At 44.6% G+C, this 17,908-nt stretch overlaps 1 protein-coding gene across 3 annotated transcripts in view; it reads left to right on the top strand.

Annotated features, from left to right (window-relative positions):
* Positions 1 to 17,908, top strand: part of BCO2 (beta-carotene oxygenase 2) — a 26,138-nt gene extending 8,230 nt beyond the window's left edge. For 2 of the 3 annotated variants that reach the window (XM_065040245.1, XM_013372113.2), the window contains 11 exons: positions 5,844 to 6,048; positions 7,130 to 7,341; positions 8,789 to 8,904; positions 10,809 to 10,911; positions 12,100 to 12,228; positions 12,358 to 12,518; positions 13,078 to 13,245; positions 15,619 to 15,756; positions 15,996 to 16,178; positions 16,534 to 16,644; positions 16,984 to 17,908. In XM_065040245.1, coding sequence (XP_064896317.1) covers positions 5,844 to 6,048; positions 7,130 to 7,341; positions 8,789 to 8,904; positions 10,809 to 10,911; positions 12,100 to 12,228; positions 12,358 to 12,518; positions 13,078 to 13,245; positions 15,619 to 15,756; positions 15,996 to 16,178; positions 16,534 to 16,644; positions 16,984 to 17,097 — 1,640 coding nt within the window. In that variant the 3' untranslated portion in view covers positions 17,098 to 17,908. Of the gene's footprint in view, positions 1 to 727; positions 809 to 5,843; positions 6,049 to 7,129; positions 7,342 to 8,788; positions 8,905 to 10,808; positions 10,912 to 12,099; positions 12,229 to 12,357; positions 12,519 to 13,077; positions 13,246 to 15,618; positions 15,757 to 15,995; positions 16,179 to 16,533; positions 16,645 to 16,983 lie in introns of all 3 variants that reach the window. The other variant, XM_013372112.3, reaches the window with a different exon arrangement.

The raw sequence follows: 17,908 nt of genomic DNA, 5'->3' as shown, positions 1-17,908 counted from the left end.
GTACTGGAGCTTCGGTCTGAACGTACAAGTGGGAAACTACTCCAAGGGACTTTGCATCACCCCTGATTCTTGTTTAAACCGGGGCTCTCTGCTCCCTTAGCTCTCTTGCACTCTACCTCTTTCATTATCCTTTAAAGCTGAACTGCCTAGGAACATAAAGAGCTGTGTCTTGTCTTGATTACCTGGGTGACATGAGAAACCTGCCCATTTCCTTGCCTCATTTTCTGTCTCTTGTTGAAATCTCCCTTCTACTAAGGTCTTCTTGAAAAAGCTTGCTGGCATAGAATTGTCTCAATTTAGCTAAAAGCTGAGAATGTTGAATCACGAAAAAGAAAATCCTCTATTATTTGTTCAGGCATTTGAGTGAAACAGTCATAATAAAAGAAAAAAGTGCGAATAAAATGTATTCAATCCGATATGTTTCCTGTGACACTGGCAAAATTTCCCTAACTCACCAGTTGTTCGTAGTGCCTTTCTAGGATAAGTGTTCCCAGGGCTTGATAGTCTAAATCAATATTTAACAAATAAAATAACACCCCCGAAGCACAGAAACTATTTCTGCAGGTTTCTGTGGAAAATCAGCGGGTATTTCAGATGCAAGAGTACGCACAGTTCACAGCTGCTTTTCTCCCTTTAACAAGCCACCCTGCACTCCTTTCCTCCCATTCTTTTTCCCTGTGTTTTCTGTCACTTTGCTTATGTTGTTCTTTGCTTCTCCGCCTGTTAGCGAGGAAGCAGTTGTCTGAGCCCCTGGCTTTAGGAAATCAACCCGTTAGATGGAACAAGGGGACTTCCCAGCAGACACAAGGCAAGTGCAACAACTCCAGAAATCAGTGCAGGGCACTGGGCTGAGCTGAGGGGTTCGAGCCTGGTGAAGGGAGAGGGCGAAGGCAGGAGTCTGCGTAGCAGAAACCAAGAGCTACGGCAATGGGGAAAGCTGGTTTGTGTGCTCTGTTGTTCCAGTCTGTGATTTACAGGGATCATAATGTGGCCTGTATCTTGTACCAGAGGATTTCCAAATCAACTGTAAGGTTCTTTTGAATTTGCATGAATCATCAGGCAAAACATAATTATTGCGTTACTCTCACCACTTTAAAATTCTTAACTGTGAGCGTTCTCTTCTAAAGCCTGCCCTTCAGTCTGGTCCTGGGTGCCTTGGACTTGAATATGTGGGTTAAAATCAAAGTGGGTTTGCTATGGCAAATGAAATTTCAATTTCATGGCCAGCAAATGGCTTCTGTTTTTCCTCCATCCATTGTTAATATTTTCTGCTCCACCTACTGCTGCTTAAGTACAATTTAATGTCTGATTCATTGCCACCCCACCCAAAGCAGGTGGGGTATCTTCTGCACACAAACGTTTTCAACGTGCTTGTCCTTGGTTCTGCTCTTTCAGGATATAAATAATCAGTGCCAGGATGTCAGCTTGTGACAGGCAGAGAAATCACGGCACGCTGCGTTTTGAATGGAAACCGTACATGAACAAGCAACGCCAGGCTATGATAATTCTGTAGCAATTGCTTACAACCTTTAGAAAAGATCTGAGGCAAACCTACGATGCTGTGTTTGGCGCTGCCCCTGCTCTGGTGTGCCAAAGGGACTTTAGATCTTAAGCCTTTTTTTTAAAGGTTTGACGTAAAAAGGAATTATAGCACAGAAATGAGATCTTAGAGCCGGCAGGATGGCATGTTGTAATCTTGTGCTGATTTTCAGGTGTTATGTTCAAGCAAACACAATAAGCCCCATTGGGATTGTAGTGCCTTGTTGCTTATTGGAGTTGTTCTGCCTGGGGGTGCAGCCAGAACAGCAGCGCTGCATCAGTCTTGAATCTTATTTACAGATTGCTCAGCATTAAAAAGGAGTCTCCCTTCTGTCCTTTGCAGAGATTGGTGTCTTCTTGCATAGCTAGATATTACAATAAGTTAAGCTTTATGACTGAGCTTTAATGTGAAGGTGTCTCACCTTTATTACAATTGCTCATGAACAGTGCATTCGAGTAGGAGGTGTTTGTGTTCCATCTGCCCAGTGCATTTCGGAGGAGGTGCAGATAAACTTAACAGTTTTTAGTATTAAACTATGATTGAATTTGGAGGGTAGACTTTATTCAGGTTGTTTTTTTTCATTGGTGAGAAGTGTGGGATGTGTAGCTGTGGTGTGGTGTTGTTTTTTAAACACAGCTATGGTCTCTCACAGATTAGCAGCAAAATGACTTCCTTTGATGTGTTTATATCGTACTGTCCTGCATATTTGTTGCAGATGCTTCATTTTTTTGGAAGGAATGCAAGGCTTTCCTGTGCTGACAGGGGAATGGTCTCATGTGCTATTAGTCTGTGCTGTTTGCTGCTATTGCTACTGATCAAATCTCGGATGTTGCACAGATAACGATTCCTTAAAAATCAAAAAAAGGGGCAAGTTGCATAAGGGGGCAAGTTGCAAATACCCTGTTTAACTACACCCACCCCCTGCATTGCTGCGTTGCTTTGCAGAAGGTGGTCACTAAGGAAATCCATGATGGATTTTTCCAGAGCAGACCAGCGATCTGCAACACCGAGGCGGTTTATGTAACGCAAGGAAAAGACCCGTTTTTGGTGTGCGTGTTGTGCTCAGTGTAGAAGAGGTCATTGCTTACTTTTGTTTTCTAGGCTGTTCTCAGACACTTTCTAGACTACGTGTGGAAATGAATTCTAAGGAGGTCAGATTTCAGGACGGATTACTAAGATTATCATGCGAATGGCAAGGTTATCACAGGAGAAGGAAAACGAAAAGAACTTGGCTTGCTTAGCTTAGGAAGTGATATGATTACTTACTCTAAATACATGTGGTAAACGCAAGAGAGGGAGAACTACCAAAGCCATGGAACAGTGCTGACAGAAACACAAGAGGAACGAACCCTGCTGGGAATAAAGCCCTTCTGCAAATTCAAATGATTTTTCTGATAATCTGAGCAATGAGTGGCCCTCCAGAGGGGATAAGTGCCAGGAAACAGGGTAACTTTTAAGACAGAGTTCATATATATGATTTCTGGAACGGCAGTTGCGAGGGGGTGATCCATGAGGTCTTATGCATTTCTGTTCAGGCTCTTTTGTGACATTTATCTTACTAAGTTCCAGGCTGTAATTACGCTGCTCCCCAGGAAGCTTCTGTACCATCCTCGGTCATGCCATCTCTACTACTGCTCGGATGTAAAAGCGTCTCCTTAGGGACATGTTGCTCTTATTTTTCCTGCTGTTTTACATCTTCACAAACTTCAGCTTGGCCTACGAAAGTTGCATTTCTCTGATACTGGTGGCAGTCACTAAACCGGCCAGGTGCTGGTTGATATGAAAAGCCTCTCCCTCTTATGTCTAAGGAAATACTCTGAAGCACCTGCGTTGGGATCAGGTTGAGTGCTTCATATAGGATTTAATCAGAACTTAATTGAATTTTAAGAGGGAGAGGATGTTGGTGGTTTGAGGTTAATTGCTTTAGCCCTACAGTCTGAATTCTTTATCTAGCTGACTTACCATATTAGAGATCTAAAGAAGGATTTGAGGATTGGCAAGCCAGAGAACTACATTGAAAGGCTCTTGCGATTGACCTTCCTGCGTGCCTAACACCCATTATGTCTGTGGCTGTTCTAAAGAAGCGAGCTTAGAAAAATGCTGTGTGCCAAATCAGTTCTTTTGGAGATATTCTCCCACCTGAAATAGCAAATTTCCTCTGCAGATGGCAACACGCGGTTTCAGAGGCTCCCAGGGAAGTTGTGAGGCAGATTCACTTAATCACCTGCATTAAAGAACACAGGTCAGAGAAACAGCAGTGGTGAAAGTGAGTAGTATAACCAGAACCAACTGACGTAGCAAAAACTGAGAATGAGGTTCAGTATCAGTCTGGACTCTGTTTAGTGTGTGATCTTGTCTGTACTACACCTGGTTTGGGACAACATTTCTATATCCCACGCTGCCCTTTTTTATCAGGGTTTCACTTACACTGAAATCTCCATCAGTTCTAGTTTTGCTCAAGGCTCAATAGTCTCACGGTGAGGATGGAGCGGTGTAGCAAAGCAGCTTCCCCGACCTGCGGATTCGAAGCCCGAGACAGGTGAGGAGGTGATAGCGTTGGAAGGGAAGGCAGCAGCCTGTGCACTTTCTAGGTAAATCCACCTCTGCAGCTAAATGGATTGCTAAAACAATCCTTGTGTTGATGAGGCTTTGCAAGCCAGGCTACTGGAGCCAATAACTAACCGTGTGCTGGTAGCACGCAGCATTCCAATCGGTTCATGCTTGCTTGGCGCTTTTGTCCTATAACTATGTCTAATAAGGGAGGTATTTCATCCAAACAAGAGGCTCCATCAGAAATAATCATGTTCTGCTATTGCTTATTTACTTACCAGCTCAATCTGTCTCATTTGTTTTGTCATGTCCTGTAAATATGTTTCAGCTCAGTTTCATTTGTGTTCTTCTTAACTTCCATTTGGTGGGTGTGGGTTTGTTTTCTTTGGTTTTGTGCGAGGGGGAAAAGGCAGCGATTGCCTTTCGGAGCTTGTGAAATCAGAGAGTGCTGGTGGGTTTGAGAACTGACCTGTACACCTTGCAGCCTCTGAGCATCTGCTCTCCTGCATTTCAAACAATGCCAGCTCCGCACAGTCCTCCATGCACCGTGCAGAGAAAATGTGACTGCCTACATTTGATAACCCATATTCTAAGACTTTGGGGTTTTAACACCCTGTTTCCCTGAAAATAAGCCCTCCCTCGAAAATAAGCCCTCCCTCGAAAATAAGCCCTACCTCGAAAATAAGCCCTACCTTGATATTTCAGGATTTTTGAGGATGCTCGAAATATAAGCCTCACTCCCAAAATAAGCCCTAGTTGCAGTTCATTTAAAAAGTCAATTTAAATAGTGTCCAAGCAACTATACGTGTAAGAAAGTAAGCATCTATTGGAGCAAAAATTAATATAAGATCCTGTCTTATTTTCAGGGAAGCAGGGCATCATGTTTGTAATATTTGCTGTGTGACAAGCTGTGGCTTGCCTGCGTTTAAAGTAGTCCACTGGGACTCCTGTTGTTCTGTGGCGTGTTCTTCCTAGGGAGCTGCGGGTGTTTTTCTCTCCTCTGCACACCGCTTTATGTCTGGAAACTGCTTGGGTGATGGCTGATTACATTACAAGTCCTGGGGAAATGTCCTAGTATGTACAGTCTCTTCTATTTCTTTGACTCACCCATGGTGGTGATACCAAGGTAAAGCTGAGGGTGTTTTAGAATGCAGATGCCTTGCTTTTGGCAGCATTGTGGGGTCAAGGCAACGTGCGCTGCTTTACGAGGTGCCTAATTACGTCCTTCTGCTTGTGGCGTCCACCTGCAGCGCTCACACTAGCGCCTTCCTGGCCCTTTCTTGAGCAGCCAGCTGCTCGGAAATCACTGTGGGCTTATTGTTAGGGCTCCCCCTCAACATCACTCTGTGTATCATCCCAACTTGGAAGAGATTTCTTTGTGCAACCTCATAGGTTCTTGTAATAAATATACCTATGTTAACTTGCTCTCAGTTACTTATTGAAATACATTCCAACTTTAGTAAAAGTTCGCTCTTATCATCATGTATTTTTATTATCTCCTTTGGGCTGCAGAACAGGTGTCCCTAATGGATTAATGACAGAAGAGTTAAATCCACTGGATTTTCAGCTCCCTCTGGACGGGTGAGGTATTTCAGGAACACAGCTTTAGTTTGAATATCCACTGCAGCTTCGCTGCTTGCGGAATGCTGAATGCTCCTCTCCTAGACACTCAAACTCCAGCTCCAACAGTTGCCTGTTTATTTAAGTGCAAATCTCAGTTACCTGCTTTTTGTTCTCATTGTTTTCTTTGCAGGTTCAAAGAATCTCCTGCTCAGCCCAGCAAAAGAGCAGATCACCTTCCACAGCCCCAAGGGTTTGCAATGCATCTCCCCCCTAATTCAGACAGTAGAGGAGACCCCTCAACCCATCCCAGCAAAGATCAAAGGACACATTCCCAAATGGATTAACGGCAATCTTCTGAGGAATGGCCCTGGGAAGTTTGAGTTTGGTGAGGAGAAGTAAGTCCAGGTTTGGTGAGTTTGTCAAATTATTCTGGCCTGAGCTCCTCTAAAGGGACCTCCCCTAAATGTCTCACCATGGTTTGGAGCATGTTGTAGTTTCTTTTTAAGTAAGTCAAGGAAGAAATGCATGTGTTATCATTCTTCAAGAACAGTTGCTCCCTCATCTGGAAACTCCCAGTGGCTCTCTGAAAATAGGAGCACGGTTAGCTTATTAAGGTTGGAGCAGCTGAGTCACAGAGAGGCTGTGACCTACTCAGAATGATATAATGAGGGAACAGAGCCGGGGATTAAAACATCCACACTCCTCGTCCTTTGTCATTAACAAAAGTCCATCCCACGAGCGCTCTGAAATCCAGGGCAGGATTGCACTACATTGCGTGAGTTGCTTTAGAATCGAGTCCATCTCATTTTAAAAAATAATAAATGATTTCAAGGAGGCAACTACTGCCTTTGGCTTGGAATCTGCCATTCTAGCTGATTGACAAACCTGGCTCTTCCTCCAAAAAAAGCTGACGGCAGCAGCTGGCCAAAGGTGATCATTTTATCCTATTTCCAGAGATAGACCATAAGGTTTTCTCAGGGTCTCAGAGACTTCTCATTTCGGAGAGAACAGCGTCCTGCAAACAGCTGAGAGCTAGAGGCTCCTTCTTGTGTGCTTGGGCTTTCGGTAATAATTTCCATTCTTGTTGTACATACAGTTGTACATCCAGATGTATGGTAAAGCACCATTTCTGTTCCTTATGCAGTTTGCGGAGTGGTTGGTTTACCAGTATAGATTATTTCACCCAAAAAACTTTCTCACGGTGTTTTCAGAAGTTCCCATTGTCCACTTTCAAAGATAATATAGGGAGCACAAATCTCATTGAAAATCAGCATCTAACTTCAGGTCCCGCAGCTGCAAATACTCTTGATTTGTTCCACTAAATTCAAATGTTTTTCCAGACTCATAACATATTTAAATGGTCATGGGCTTTGGGCATTAGCTTTTTACAAACAATAATCAACCTAAAGGCAAGAGGGAGAACACTACACAGTGCCCAGCTCTTGCTTATATTTTCTTATTTATCTTTTCGTGAAGGTTTAACCATTGGTTTGACGGCATGGCCCTGCTGCATCAGTTCCAGCTGGAGGATGGCACGGTGACATACCGGAGCAAGTTTCTGCAGAGCAGTTCCTACCTGACTAACAGCCAGCACAACCGCATTGTGGTCTCGGAATTTGGGACGCTGGCAATGCCAGACCCGTGCAAGAGTGTCTTTGGGCGCTTCATGTCACGCTTCGAGATGCCACGTAAGAGGGATTCTAAGAAATAAGAAGTGTACTGAGGTTTTCTTGGGGAACTTGTGGTTAGGTTTACACGGGATGTGAGGAAGTCTGGCAGGCATATTTGCTGCTTGTGTTTTTCTTAGACGATGGCCCCTTGGAGCAACAACAAAAATGCAAGTTGTGTCAGACTTAGCTGGTCAAGGCACATTCAGTATAATGTTTTAGTGTGGCTTCAGCTCACACAATTCCACAGTTTGTTGCAAATTTCCAACAAAAGTCTTTCCCAAAAAAACACCATGTGCGGTCCTGATAATGAGCATTACAATCCGCTGTTCTACCTGAGACACAGCTTTGCCCTTAGAACACCTTGCCTTGCTAAGCTTGTAGGCTAAGTGGGATAATCCTTCCCTTCCTGTACAAAGGTGCAGGAGATGATACGAGTAGGGCGAGAGACAGTATTACACAGGAATGGAAGTACCATTTCCTATAGGATTCTGTGTATGTCAGGAAAGAAACAGGCTTAAATGCAAGCGAAGTACTCTTCGCTAAAACCAGAGCAGACATAAAGTTTGCAACTTGTTGCTCAGGTGTGTGACCATATTCTGCTTCTTATCATCCCCGAGGAGATGGATCCTGTTCTGACATATCATCTGTGCTTCGCAAAGGTGCTTCACTCATTGTTCTGCCCAGCTCCCCATGTCTCTCAATACATTTCAGAACTGTCTACCTCCCCTGTCTTCTTTCCCAAGCTCCAGCACACCCTTGCCTATGTGACTCTGCCCACACATGTAGGCTGCTCCTCACTGCAAGGACTGTCCTCCAGGCTCTTCCTGTACCACCTTCAGGCTGGGTGTTTACCACACTCACAGTGTTCAGTTGGGGGAATCGTTTTTCCCTCGGCTGTTCTCAGTCACCCAGCCAGTGAGTCTCAGCTCCCCTTGGGGCAGCGAGAGCAGCTCTGGCTCTTGTGCATGTGTCGCTCTGAAAAGGCATCTCGCAATTCAGTTCTAAAGAGAATAAGGAAGAAGCAGCATTCTCTATCCAAGCCCTGCCCCACAAATAGCATCCCTGCCCTCCCCTCAGCCCAAGCTGCAGCTTCAAGCCTTGCCTCTCACTTCCAATGCTGTGAATCAAGCATGGCACTCCTCTTGTGGCTGTCAGAGGAGAGGGCTTTGGCTGGGGAGGAAAGGAGAGAGACACAAAGAAATAACAGGTCAGAACCAAAGGGCATATGGAAGTAGGAAGATTTTCTTGGCATCACTCCAGTGATTTCCACAAGGACCGGTTCTTGTCCTTTTATCCTGAACTCACCTGTGCAGACAGTTTCCTGAGTGCCTTTGTAGATTAGCGAGATATTTCTAATCAATCACAGAGGGATTAGTGTCATTGCAAATGGGTTTATTTGTTTAAACACGTCTAACTTGTTGTAATGTGACATGAGCTTGTGTACAGCTTTGGGATTTCATTTCAGAACCAAGTGACAATGCCAGTGTGAACTACGTTGTGTATAAAGGAGACTATTATGTCAGCAATGAGAACATCTTCATGTACAAAGTGGATCCGGAAACGCTTGAAACGAAGGAAAAGGTTTGGGCAGCTGGGATAAGGGGGTTAGCTTATGCTGCAGGAGAATCACTCCTTGTTGTTTCTAAGAGCAGCAAGGGGGAACCCTGATTCCGAAGGAAATGATCAGTGTAGCTCTGGGCCATAGCCATAAGCATCTCTTCACGGTGTGCAGAGTCCCTGAGACATCTACTTAGCGATAAGGCAGCTCTTGAGAGTGAAAACACAGTCATTGCCACTGTAGCAAGCCAGGGGACAGACAGATACACTCATTTCCGTTTGGGTACAGCTGGCGTTCCTCCAGTGCACCCACTGCTTGTCTGGACTTGTCTATACCTATCAGTGTGTGAAGAATAACAGTGCAGAGAGGAACAAGTTAACATCACTGATCTCAGATCTGTATTCTCGTCCTGTCTCCTCATTCTTCCTGTCGGTTCCTTGCACCTCCTTACACCCCCAGCTTTAAACACTCCAAAACGGCCCTTCAGAGTCCTGCCTAAAAGCTCTACTGCAAATTGGTGGTGAGGTCAATATAAAGTCAAAGTTCAGCTGCCACTTTACTTGCTCCCATGCTAGCAAATGAACAAAATGTCAGCGTAGGAGTCTTCCTCTATATTCTGTGCATCACCTCACAGGAATGTGGCTGTATGTGAGGGAGAAACATGGCTTGTGAAATGACAACATAAGCTATAGGTCCCCCTTCCTGCAGCCTTAGAGGGGATTTGGACATTTGCTGAGCTGGACAATTGTGGAAAGGACTGAGGAAGGATTCTGCCATTCTGGTGCCAGTGTTAACTACTGTGCCCATATGTTGCCAGGGACTATTTAATACCACAGAATACCAGGCTTAGCACACCCTCAGATCTCAAGGGAAGCATCCCAGGAGTCCCTTCCTCCCTATATGATCGGTTGTGAGTCATGAAGAAGCTGTTTATGAAGTGCACTGTGTTACTGTCATATTGAAATGGAGAGTTTGACGATTTGCTATTTTATCTGTTTTGTAAACCATAATGCAGTGATGAAAAGATGCGTAGGCATGTTTAGTTTGAATGTTCAGCTCTGTTGAGCCATCTTGTCATTAAAAAGAAATCCCCTTCAGCTGCATTTTAGATGCAAACTGGTATTTTTTTTGGGTAAGTGAAGAAATGGAAGGGGTGATTTCATGGTTAGACTCTCCCATTTGAGATGCTCTAGAAGGACATGGTTTCATAAGCTTCTGGTGGTGTGGCAGTTTTCCTACTGCAGCCTTCCAAAGGGTCTCAGGTGGGATACTGGAAAGTTTTAAACTTTAGAAATGAAGTGTATCTTCCATGCTTTAATGTTTCCATGGTTTGATCTTCCTCCAACTTTTCCCTTCAGACTTTCTTCCCAGCACATCCCCTTCACTGTCTAAGCCCAAACCGTATCCTAAACCAGGAACTGGGAATACATGTGAACATCCTCACAATCGTACATTTGCCATGACTGTTCCTTCGAGCAGCTTCTTTCTCTGTGAGGAGGGTAAACACTGTCACTTAGTTATGGGTGCTTTCAAAAAAGTTGGTGGCTTTTGGGGCAATGACTGTCTCTTCACTCATGCCTGTGTGTCATTATCACATAGGGTCCCAGCTACAATGCTCATGTTGGCAACATTGCTGCTGTGTCAGCACTTCCGGCCATTAGTCATGTTCATGTCTCCTAGAGGAACAGCTAGAGCTATTAGTCCCATTTTACCGATAGGACTAAACCGGAGAGAAACAGTGTTCAGAGTCAAGGGTTTCGGGAAGATCACTGTGAAAATGAAGGCTGAAGTCCAGATCCCACATTAGGGCCATAATCATCAAAGTATTCTTCCTCAGACTTTCACAAACCTGACATTTAGAAAGCCTGTGGCTTGCTACAGAGCAACAGGGAACTTCTTACTGACAGAAGCACTTTGACATTTGCAGGTGGACTGGAGCAAATTCGTTGCAGTGAACGGGGCCACCGCTCATCCTCATTATGAGCCCGATGGGACAACATACAACATGGGAAATTCCTATGGGAAACACGGTAAGACTGGTTCGTGGGCAGGGTGTACAGGGTGCTTCTTGCAGTTGCTTCAAGGAGCAGTTGTTGAAGAAACTTCAGTGTCTAAAGAGACCTTGGAATTGCTGTTTCTCTTTGTGTCAAAATGATGGCAAACCATACTAGTTCCTATTTCAGAATGTCAGTCTGTCCCATAAAATGGCTTCTCTCAGCAATTAGTTTCAGATGCTTCTGACATTGGCCTGTGAATATCCACCAGATTCCACTCTTCTTCTCCCAAGCTTTGATGGAAAACAGGAGAATGATTTTTAAGTCCCATCCAGCACTGAAGCCTCATCGGAAGAATTATTCCAGTTAGCCACGTGTTTGCCGCTTACAAGAATTGGCTTTTAATAAGGACCATAAGGGTTTATACAGGAGAGAAGGTGGAAGTCATTACAGTGACCTGGCTATCTTAGAGTGAAGCTGAATCTTCTGGGATATTTTTCTAGTTGCCGAAACAATGAGCATTACGTCTAGTTGTGATCTATTTACACCAGCATGGCTGCTCAGAGCTAGCCTGCACTGTTAGTTACATGAACGCCTTCTTTTTCAGGTGTCCAAGGGCTGCGAAAACAGCCATTGCCCTTTATTCTGATGCCTCAGGCTGGTTTCGGTTCACTGAACGCTTGCCCAGTTTTGACCATTTTTCATTCTTGCTGTTTCAATTTCCTTTTGCCTTTAGCAGTGTCTAGCTGTGCAGCACCTGCTGTTTTCAGCTGGAGAGGCCAAACCATAGATTATTATTCAAAGATGCCATCCTTTCCTGCCCATATGCTCAGGTTTGCGAAACGAGCATCAGTCATCACCAAGGCTCAAAGTTTTCATTTCCTTTGGTACTCAAGCTAGGAACTTCCTGATCCTGTTATTACAGGATTCTCGAAGTTAACATAAGGAATGTATTGCGGATAGACAGTAGTCTGCCAGACTGAGAAGATCTTTTCGAGTGTTGTTGGTTGGTTTTGTTTTTGTGTTGTTTTAGTTCTTGTTCTTTTGCTAGGCAACCCTCTGTTTTATTGACTTGAATACTGTATTTTTATTTTCCGCTCGGTTTAGCGGTGCCAGCGGTTCCTGGCATTCTAGGGAAACAGAGGAGAACAGAGCCTGACTTTGGTGTTATGGATGCGGACAGTCTCGCAGCTCGGTGTTGAACTTTGGTGTATTCCTTTCCAGGGTCTAGCTATAATATCATTCAGGTCCCTCCACAAAAGTCCAGCTGTAGTGAGACGTTAGAGGGAGCGAAAGTGTTGTGCTCCATTGCTCCAACGGATAAGCTGAAACCCTCCTACTATCACAGCTTCGGTAAGAATGTTTTCTGTCTCAAACTCTTTATTTAGCCTATTGCACGGCAGAAAGGGCTGTTCACTGTGCTCTGCCCCCGAGATTCTTTTTTAAAATTATCTCATGATGTCTCCTTCCTTCTCTTCTCAGGAATGAGTGAAAACTACATCATTTTCATTGAGCAGCCCATCAAGCTAAATCTGTTGCAGATTATCACTTCCAAGCTTCGTGGGAAAGCCATTGTTGATGGGATAAGCTGGGAGCCTCAGTACAACACTTGCTTCCACGTGGTGAACAAGCACACTGGGGAGGTAGGTGGATTTTGGGCCTTTCCAGCAGTTCTGCAGCTGTAACTGCAATCTTAGATCCCAAGAGAAGAGCGCTGGATAGCAGCCACAGGTAGCTATGTGAATCAATCCAGAAGCACTGCAATATAAGCTTTATAAGCATGGGTGTACGTTTACTAGAATAGGGATTGTCTTCTGCATTTTCCTCTCTATTGATTCATTTCTTTACCAGTCCTAAAAGAACAGGTAGAAATAAGCAGTTTGGGGTTCCTGGCACAGCAGCACAGGGACCGAAATGCAGCTACCAAGTACTATGGAGTAGTATAAAAAGGCCAGTTACAGCCTGGGAATGATGCTTTAGAGATGGAGTCAGGGCAGCAAAGGGCTGCTTTACATTTTGTCTTTTCTTCATCTGGTTTTGCCTACTTACTGGCTTAAAGCAGCCATTCTATAGTAATGCAAGGACACAAGACAAACACCAAGGAATGAATGGGTAATTAAATGGGGGAGACAAGAGAAAACTCTTTGAGGTACGGCTCGGATCTTTGCAGAGGAAATGTAGCCTCTCTGGTGGTCACTGCAGGTGCTGCCAGGGCAGTGGTACAGCAAGCCCTTTGCTACTTTCCACCAAATCAACGCCTTTGAAGATCACGGCTGCGTGGTCCTTGACCTGTGCTGCCAGGATGATGGAACAACTTTGGCTACATACAAACTTCAGAACCTGCGGAGGAGTGGGGAAGGTCTGGATCAGGTAAGATCTCTGCGTTCGTGTTGCATAGGATCTGATGGGCGCCCACGGGGGTCGAGCCACTTTTCTGAAGCAAGGTGCAAGTTAGTGGAACGGAGAATACCATGGAGGACCACAAGGAAAGGAAAGGAACCATGGCTATATGGAAAAACCACAATTATGATCTACTGATGTGTTGTTATTTTTCTTTCCTTTTAAATCTCTTAGCAGATAATCTCCATGAAGAGTTTCCTTGCAACTTTTAAAACTGGTGTGTGACACAGGTCTCCATCAGCCTGGCAGGATGTACTTCTGTTTTAAAATGTCATTTTAACGATACTCGTTTTCCATATTCTTGCGTAACAAAATTTTCCCTCGAGAAAGTATGCAAAATAAGCTTTTGCATGACTTTTAAAAGGCAAAGGAAAAAGAAACCCTGGTGTTTAAAGGCATCACTTCAGAAAACCAGCCTTTATTATGTAAATCACAGAAACACAAACATCACAGAAACCCCTACATTGTTCTTTACATTCGCCTCATGACAGCGTCCTCATACTCATAAATCACTTATTATGGTCAACTCTGTCGAAAGCACCATTTAAAGCCAAGTAAGGGGCATTATTTTGCATAGGTCATACAATGGAAAAGTGGGGGTGCTCTCAGTTTCTAGTTCTGCAGGTGTGTTTATGGGTAACCCAGCCCATTGTGGCGGATGGGCAGGCATTTCTACCGCCTGTTCAGACGAATCTGAACCTTCTATGTCCTGAGCTCTCCAGAAGCAAGTCTGTTCTGATCTGAAAAATGTATAGTTGGTGCCCATAGGGTCGTTTTGGTTTGCTTTCCTTTATTATTTTTTTGCGAAGTTACAGCAAAATGTTAGTAAGACCATTTGCTTTGGAAGCTGCTTCCAGCTTTTGTTCAGCCTTCTCTGAGCACTAAAGAACTACAATCTGATCCATCTGAAGATTTCCTTTTGTCAACATTGGGCGTGTGTTTCCAACACCCATGCTCTTTAACTGACAAGTAGCATAGCCATTAAACTGTGATACACACACGAGTCCAAGTCATTTCAGAACAGAATCTTAAGTTTACGCTGCACCAGAAGGCCAGGGCATGCCCGAGCATGCTTTGTCTGCTTTCCCCAAATCATTTTAGGGCTTTTGCTTGCTAAGTAAACTATATTTTGTCCAGTAGAGTTCCTCAACCAGTAAGTTTACTGTGGTTACACAAACCATAAAAGTTTCGAAAATAGGGTTTTGAGATTAACACATGTGATCAAAGTGAAGTTTCAGGTTGAGCTGGTGAGTTACAGGTTGAAGTAACTGAAAAACACCAAAACAGGGTCCTTGGCACCAGTTTTAACTAGAAGGCATAATATTTGGAAGTCTTATGGGTTCTGAACTTGGCTTGAACAGAGAGTTAATGGCAATGGGGTGGAATTATTCCTCTCATGCAACCTGCTGAACGTGCCCACTCGGGGCTGCCTGTTTGCCAAGAGAATCCACCGCTACCCTAAACTTCCCAAGCCATGCAGGCTAACTTCAGGCATTGAACTGAGGTGCAGTAGTGCCCTTCAGCTCACCTCATCGTCCAGGGCAGAGGGAAGCTCCTCCAGACACTGATGTAGGGCGTTAGTCAGGTATTTCCAGTCCCGATCTGGACAAACCCCTCTTCCCATTAATTTCACAGCCAGCATTTGCACTCTGAGCTTAAAAGCAAGCAGTATGGGCAGTGTTCACATCATGCTGTAATCCCACAAGGTCAAGCAGTTTTTCTTCTGGAACAGCATGCAGCTCACATACTTAGAAAATTATTTTTCCATGGATGGTTCATATTATTTAAAATAATGGGGAATTTCTCAGTGCTTTGTTCAGCCTCAGGCTTCCAAAGTGCGACTGCCACTCATCACCAATAAGGTGGAGAGGGTGCATTTCCAGCAGGGGTGTCTCCTCTGCTCCCTCATGCTATGGAGGTCCCATTTTCTGTAATTCCTCTGCTAGCTCATGGTTTTGGTGAGGCAAGAAGAGCCCGAGCCACAGAGTCAGCAGGACACGTGTGGATAGGCTGCAAAAACCATCAATGTAGGTCTGTTCTAACCGAATAAGATATAGTGTTCCCAATGCTGGATTTGGAGAATAGCAGTGATTTGCATACCCAACACAGCACTAATTACTGTCAAAGCAATGCTGACTCATTTAATAAGCTTTTTGTTTTCTACTGTAAAGTACTGGAACAAGCAGAACCCTTACCAGAACTTGCTAAAACACGTAATAGAAATAAGAATATTTCAGGGGTGGGAGGAATGTCTAAAACTTCAGAATTGTTCCCAAAAAGGGCACTTAGCTCAAAACGCCACTGTCCTCTCTCCATCACTGTAACTTTCTGTCTCTGTAACAGATTTATGACTCAATATCCCGAGCTTTCCCTCGTCGCTTTGTGCTCCCACTGAACGTGAATGCAGACACACCTGTGGGCAAGAATCTGAACCCGCTTTCTTATACATTGGCAAGGGCTGTGAAAGACGCAGATGGCAAGGTATGTATCAAAGACTTACGTAACGGCATTTGTGGCTGTGGTCTGCAACGATGAGTCAGTTGTTGGAGTGAAGCAGGTAAGGGAGATGGAATTGGTGCTTCTACTCGCCTCCGTGTGGTTGTCAGGCTCACCTTTAAACATTCTTCTCCGTGAAGTGGGTTGTACAGTGGGTTGATGGGACCAGTCAGGTCTTCTGCCCAGCCAAAGCTAAACTGACACTGGTGTCATGCTTCTTCTAGGTCTGGTGCACACATGAAAATCTCCACCCTGAGGGATTTGAAAAGGTTGGGGGCTTGGAGTTCCCCCAGATCAACTACTCTCGGTACAATGGCAGGAGGTACCGTTACTTCTATGGATGTGGTTTTAGGCATTTGGTTGGAGATTCCTTGATCAAGGTTGATGTGGAGACCAAGAATTTCAAGGTGAGGTGATGTCATCCTTTGTCAGCAATAGGAGTCATTCCACTGAACTGGCCTTGAAGATACATCATTTAATAGGCACTTTAGGGATCTAAACTGTTGGATGAAATGAGTAATAGGAACACTTTTTGCTGTCTGTCTGCATGATGCCTGGCACAACTGGTGTGCTGTCACAGCATTGGCACCATCATACTACTGGAATCAAAATAATTAATTAAAAGGTTGAACTATAGGTTTCTTGGAGCGCAAAGTGTGCCTGGGTATCTTTGTGGGGAGCACCTCAACTTGCAACTCTACTAACTAGAGCAGACAAGTATTAATGAAATGAAACACATCAATATGTTACTGTGCTTGCTAGATTTGGCAGGAGGATGGATCCTACCCCTCAGAGCCTGTGTTTGTGCCAGTACCTAATGCCACGGCAGAAGACAGTGGAGTCATCTTGTCTGTTGTGGTCTCCCTCACTGAGGTAACTTCTTGCTACTGGTTCAAAGTCACATAATATTAGTTATACTTTCTAAATTGCAAAGCTGAATTTGAGGCTCTCTGACAGATGCTTCTAGCACCATGTGCCTCTGCAACTGCCAAGCACAGCCAGACCAATTTCAAGTAGGAGTGTGCCTTGGAATGTCAGTGTTTCTTGAGTGGCATCTGTGACTGTCAGTGCTCCTGGCCGACTGTCTTACAGTCTTGGTCTGTATGGCCTGGTTGTACGTTTGGGCTCCCTGTGGGTGACAGATGGAGTGGGTTGGACAGTGGAAGGAAGTTCAGCCTAGGCATTCATTCTGGCTTGCTTTTCATCCTGCAGAACCAAAGTGCTTTCCTGCTTGTCCTGGATGCAGAAACCTTCAGAGAACTGGGGCGAGCAGAAGTCCCAGTGCAAATGCCTTATGGATTCCACGGCGTCTTTACTTCCCACTGACAGAAGACCTTGTCACCTCCTGTAATTCAGAGCCTGGTCGGGCTCAGAGACCAACCTCTGCTTTCTTTTGCCTCCCACCTTGGCATTATGCCCTGCATGAAGGAACTGCTTTTTCTCTGTCATAACCCCCAAGTTACTGCTACATCGCTAACAATAAGCAGCAAATGGTCTGAGGAAGGCAGAAGCCCCTTCACTCAAACAGCCCACAGCTTTATCTTAATTTTCTAACTATCTTCATAGACCAGTTAGCAGCGGTTCACAACGGCTGCCACGTGTAAGGCTTGCAAGGGAGAAAATGGAAACTAAGATGACCATTACTTTCCCTTCATAGCTATGTGCTCTGAAGGGAAGAGAGTATTGGCGTTTTGATCAGTGACTTTGGCAGATATGTGTAAAGCAGAAGAGAGGAGTAAAACCAACTAGTAACATGTAGGTTCAATGAAGGGATGTATGCAATTTCATCCCCATTGTGTCAAGATTGCCTTCAGTGAACCCCAGAAAGCAGACGTAAAGACTCGCAGAAGCTGTACTTGTAGTGCTTTTCTTTGTACAGTAACAGTGCCCTCAAATAAAAGCTTGTGAAGTTTCTTTGTTTCCCTGCTCTCACCAGAGCCACAGCCAACTTCGTGCTGTGCCACCAGAGGCAACGCCTGCAACCCTGATACACAACTTGTCATACGGCATGGTCTTGTAGACATGCATGAAGTTACCACCATGCTCCTACTTAAACAGCAGAGTTGGATGCAGCTCTGATGGCTGACATTTCCTGCCTTCCTCCTAAATAAATCTATACGAAACATGTAGAACTCCA

This window comes from Columba livia, chromosome 24, assembly GCF_036013475.1.
Source record: "Columba livia isolate bColLiv1 breed racing homer chromosome 24, bColLiv1.pat.W.v2, whole genome shotgun sequence".
NCBI lineage: Eukaryota > Metazoa > Chordata > Aves > Columbiformes > Columbidae > Columba > Columba livia.
Note: the sequence above shows the minus strand (reverse complement) of the source record. Positions and strands in the feature narration are given on the sequence as shown.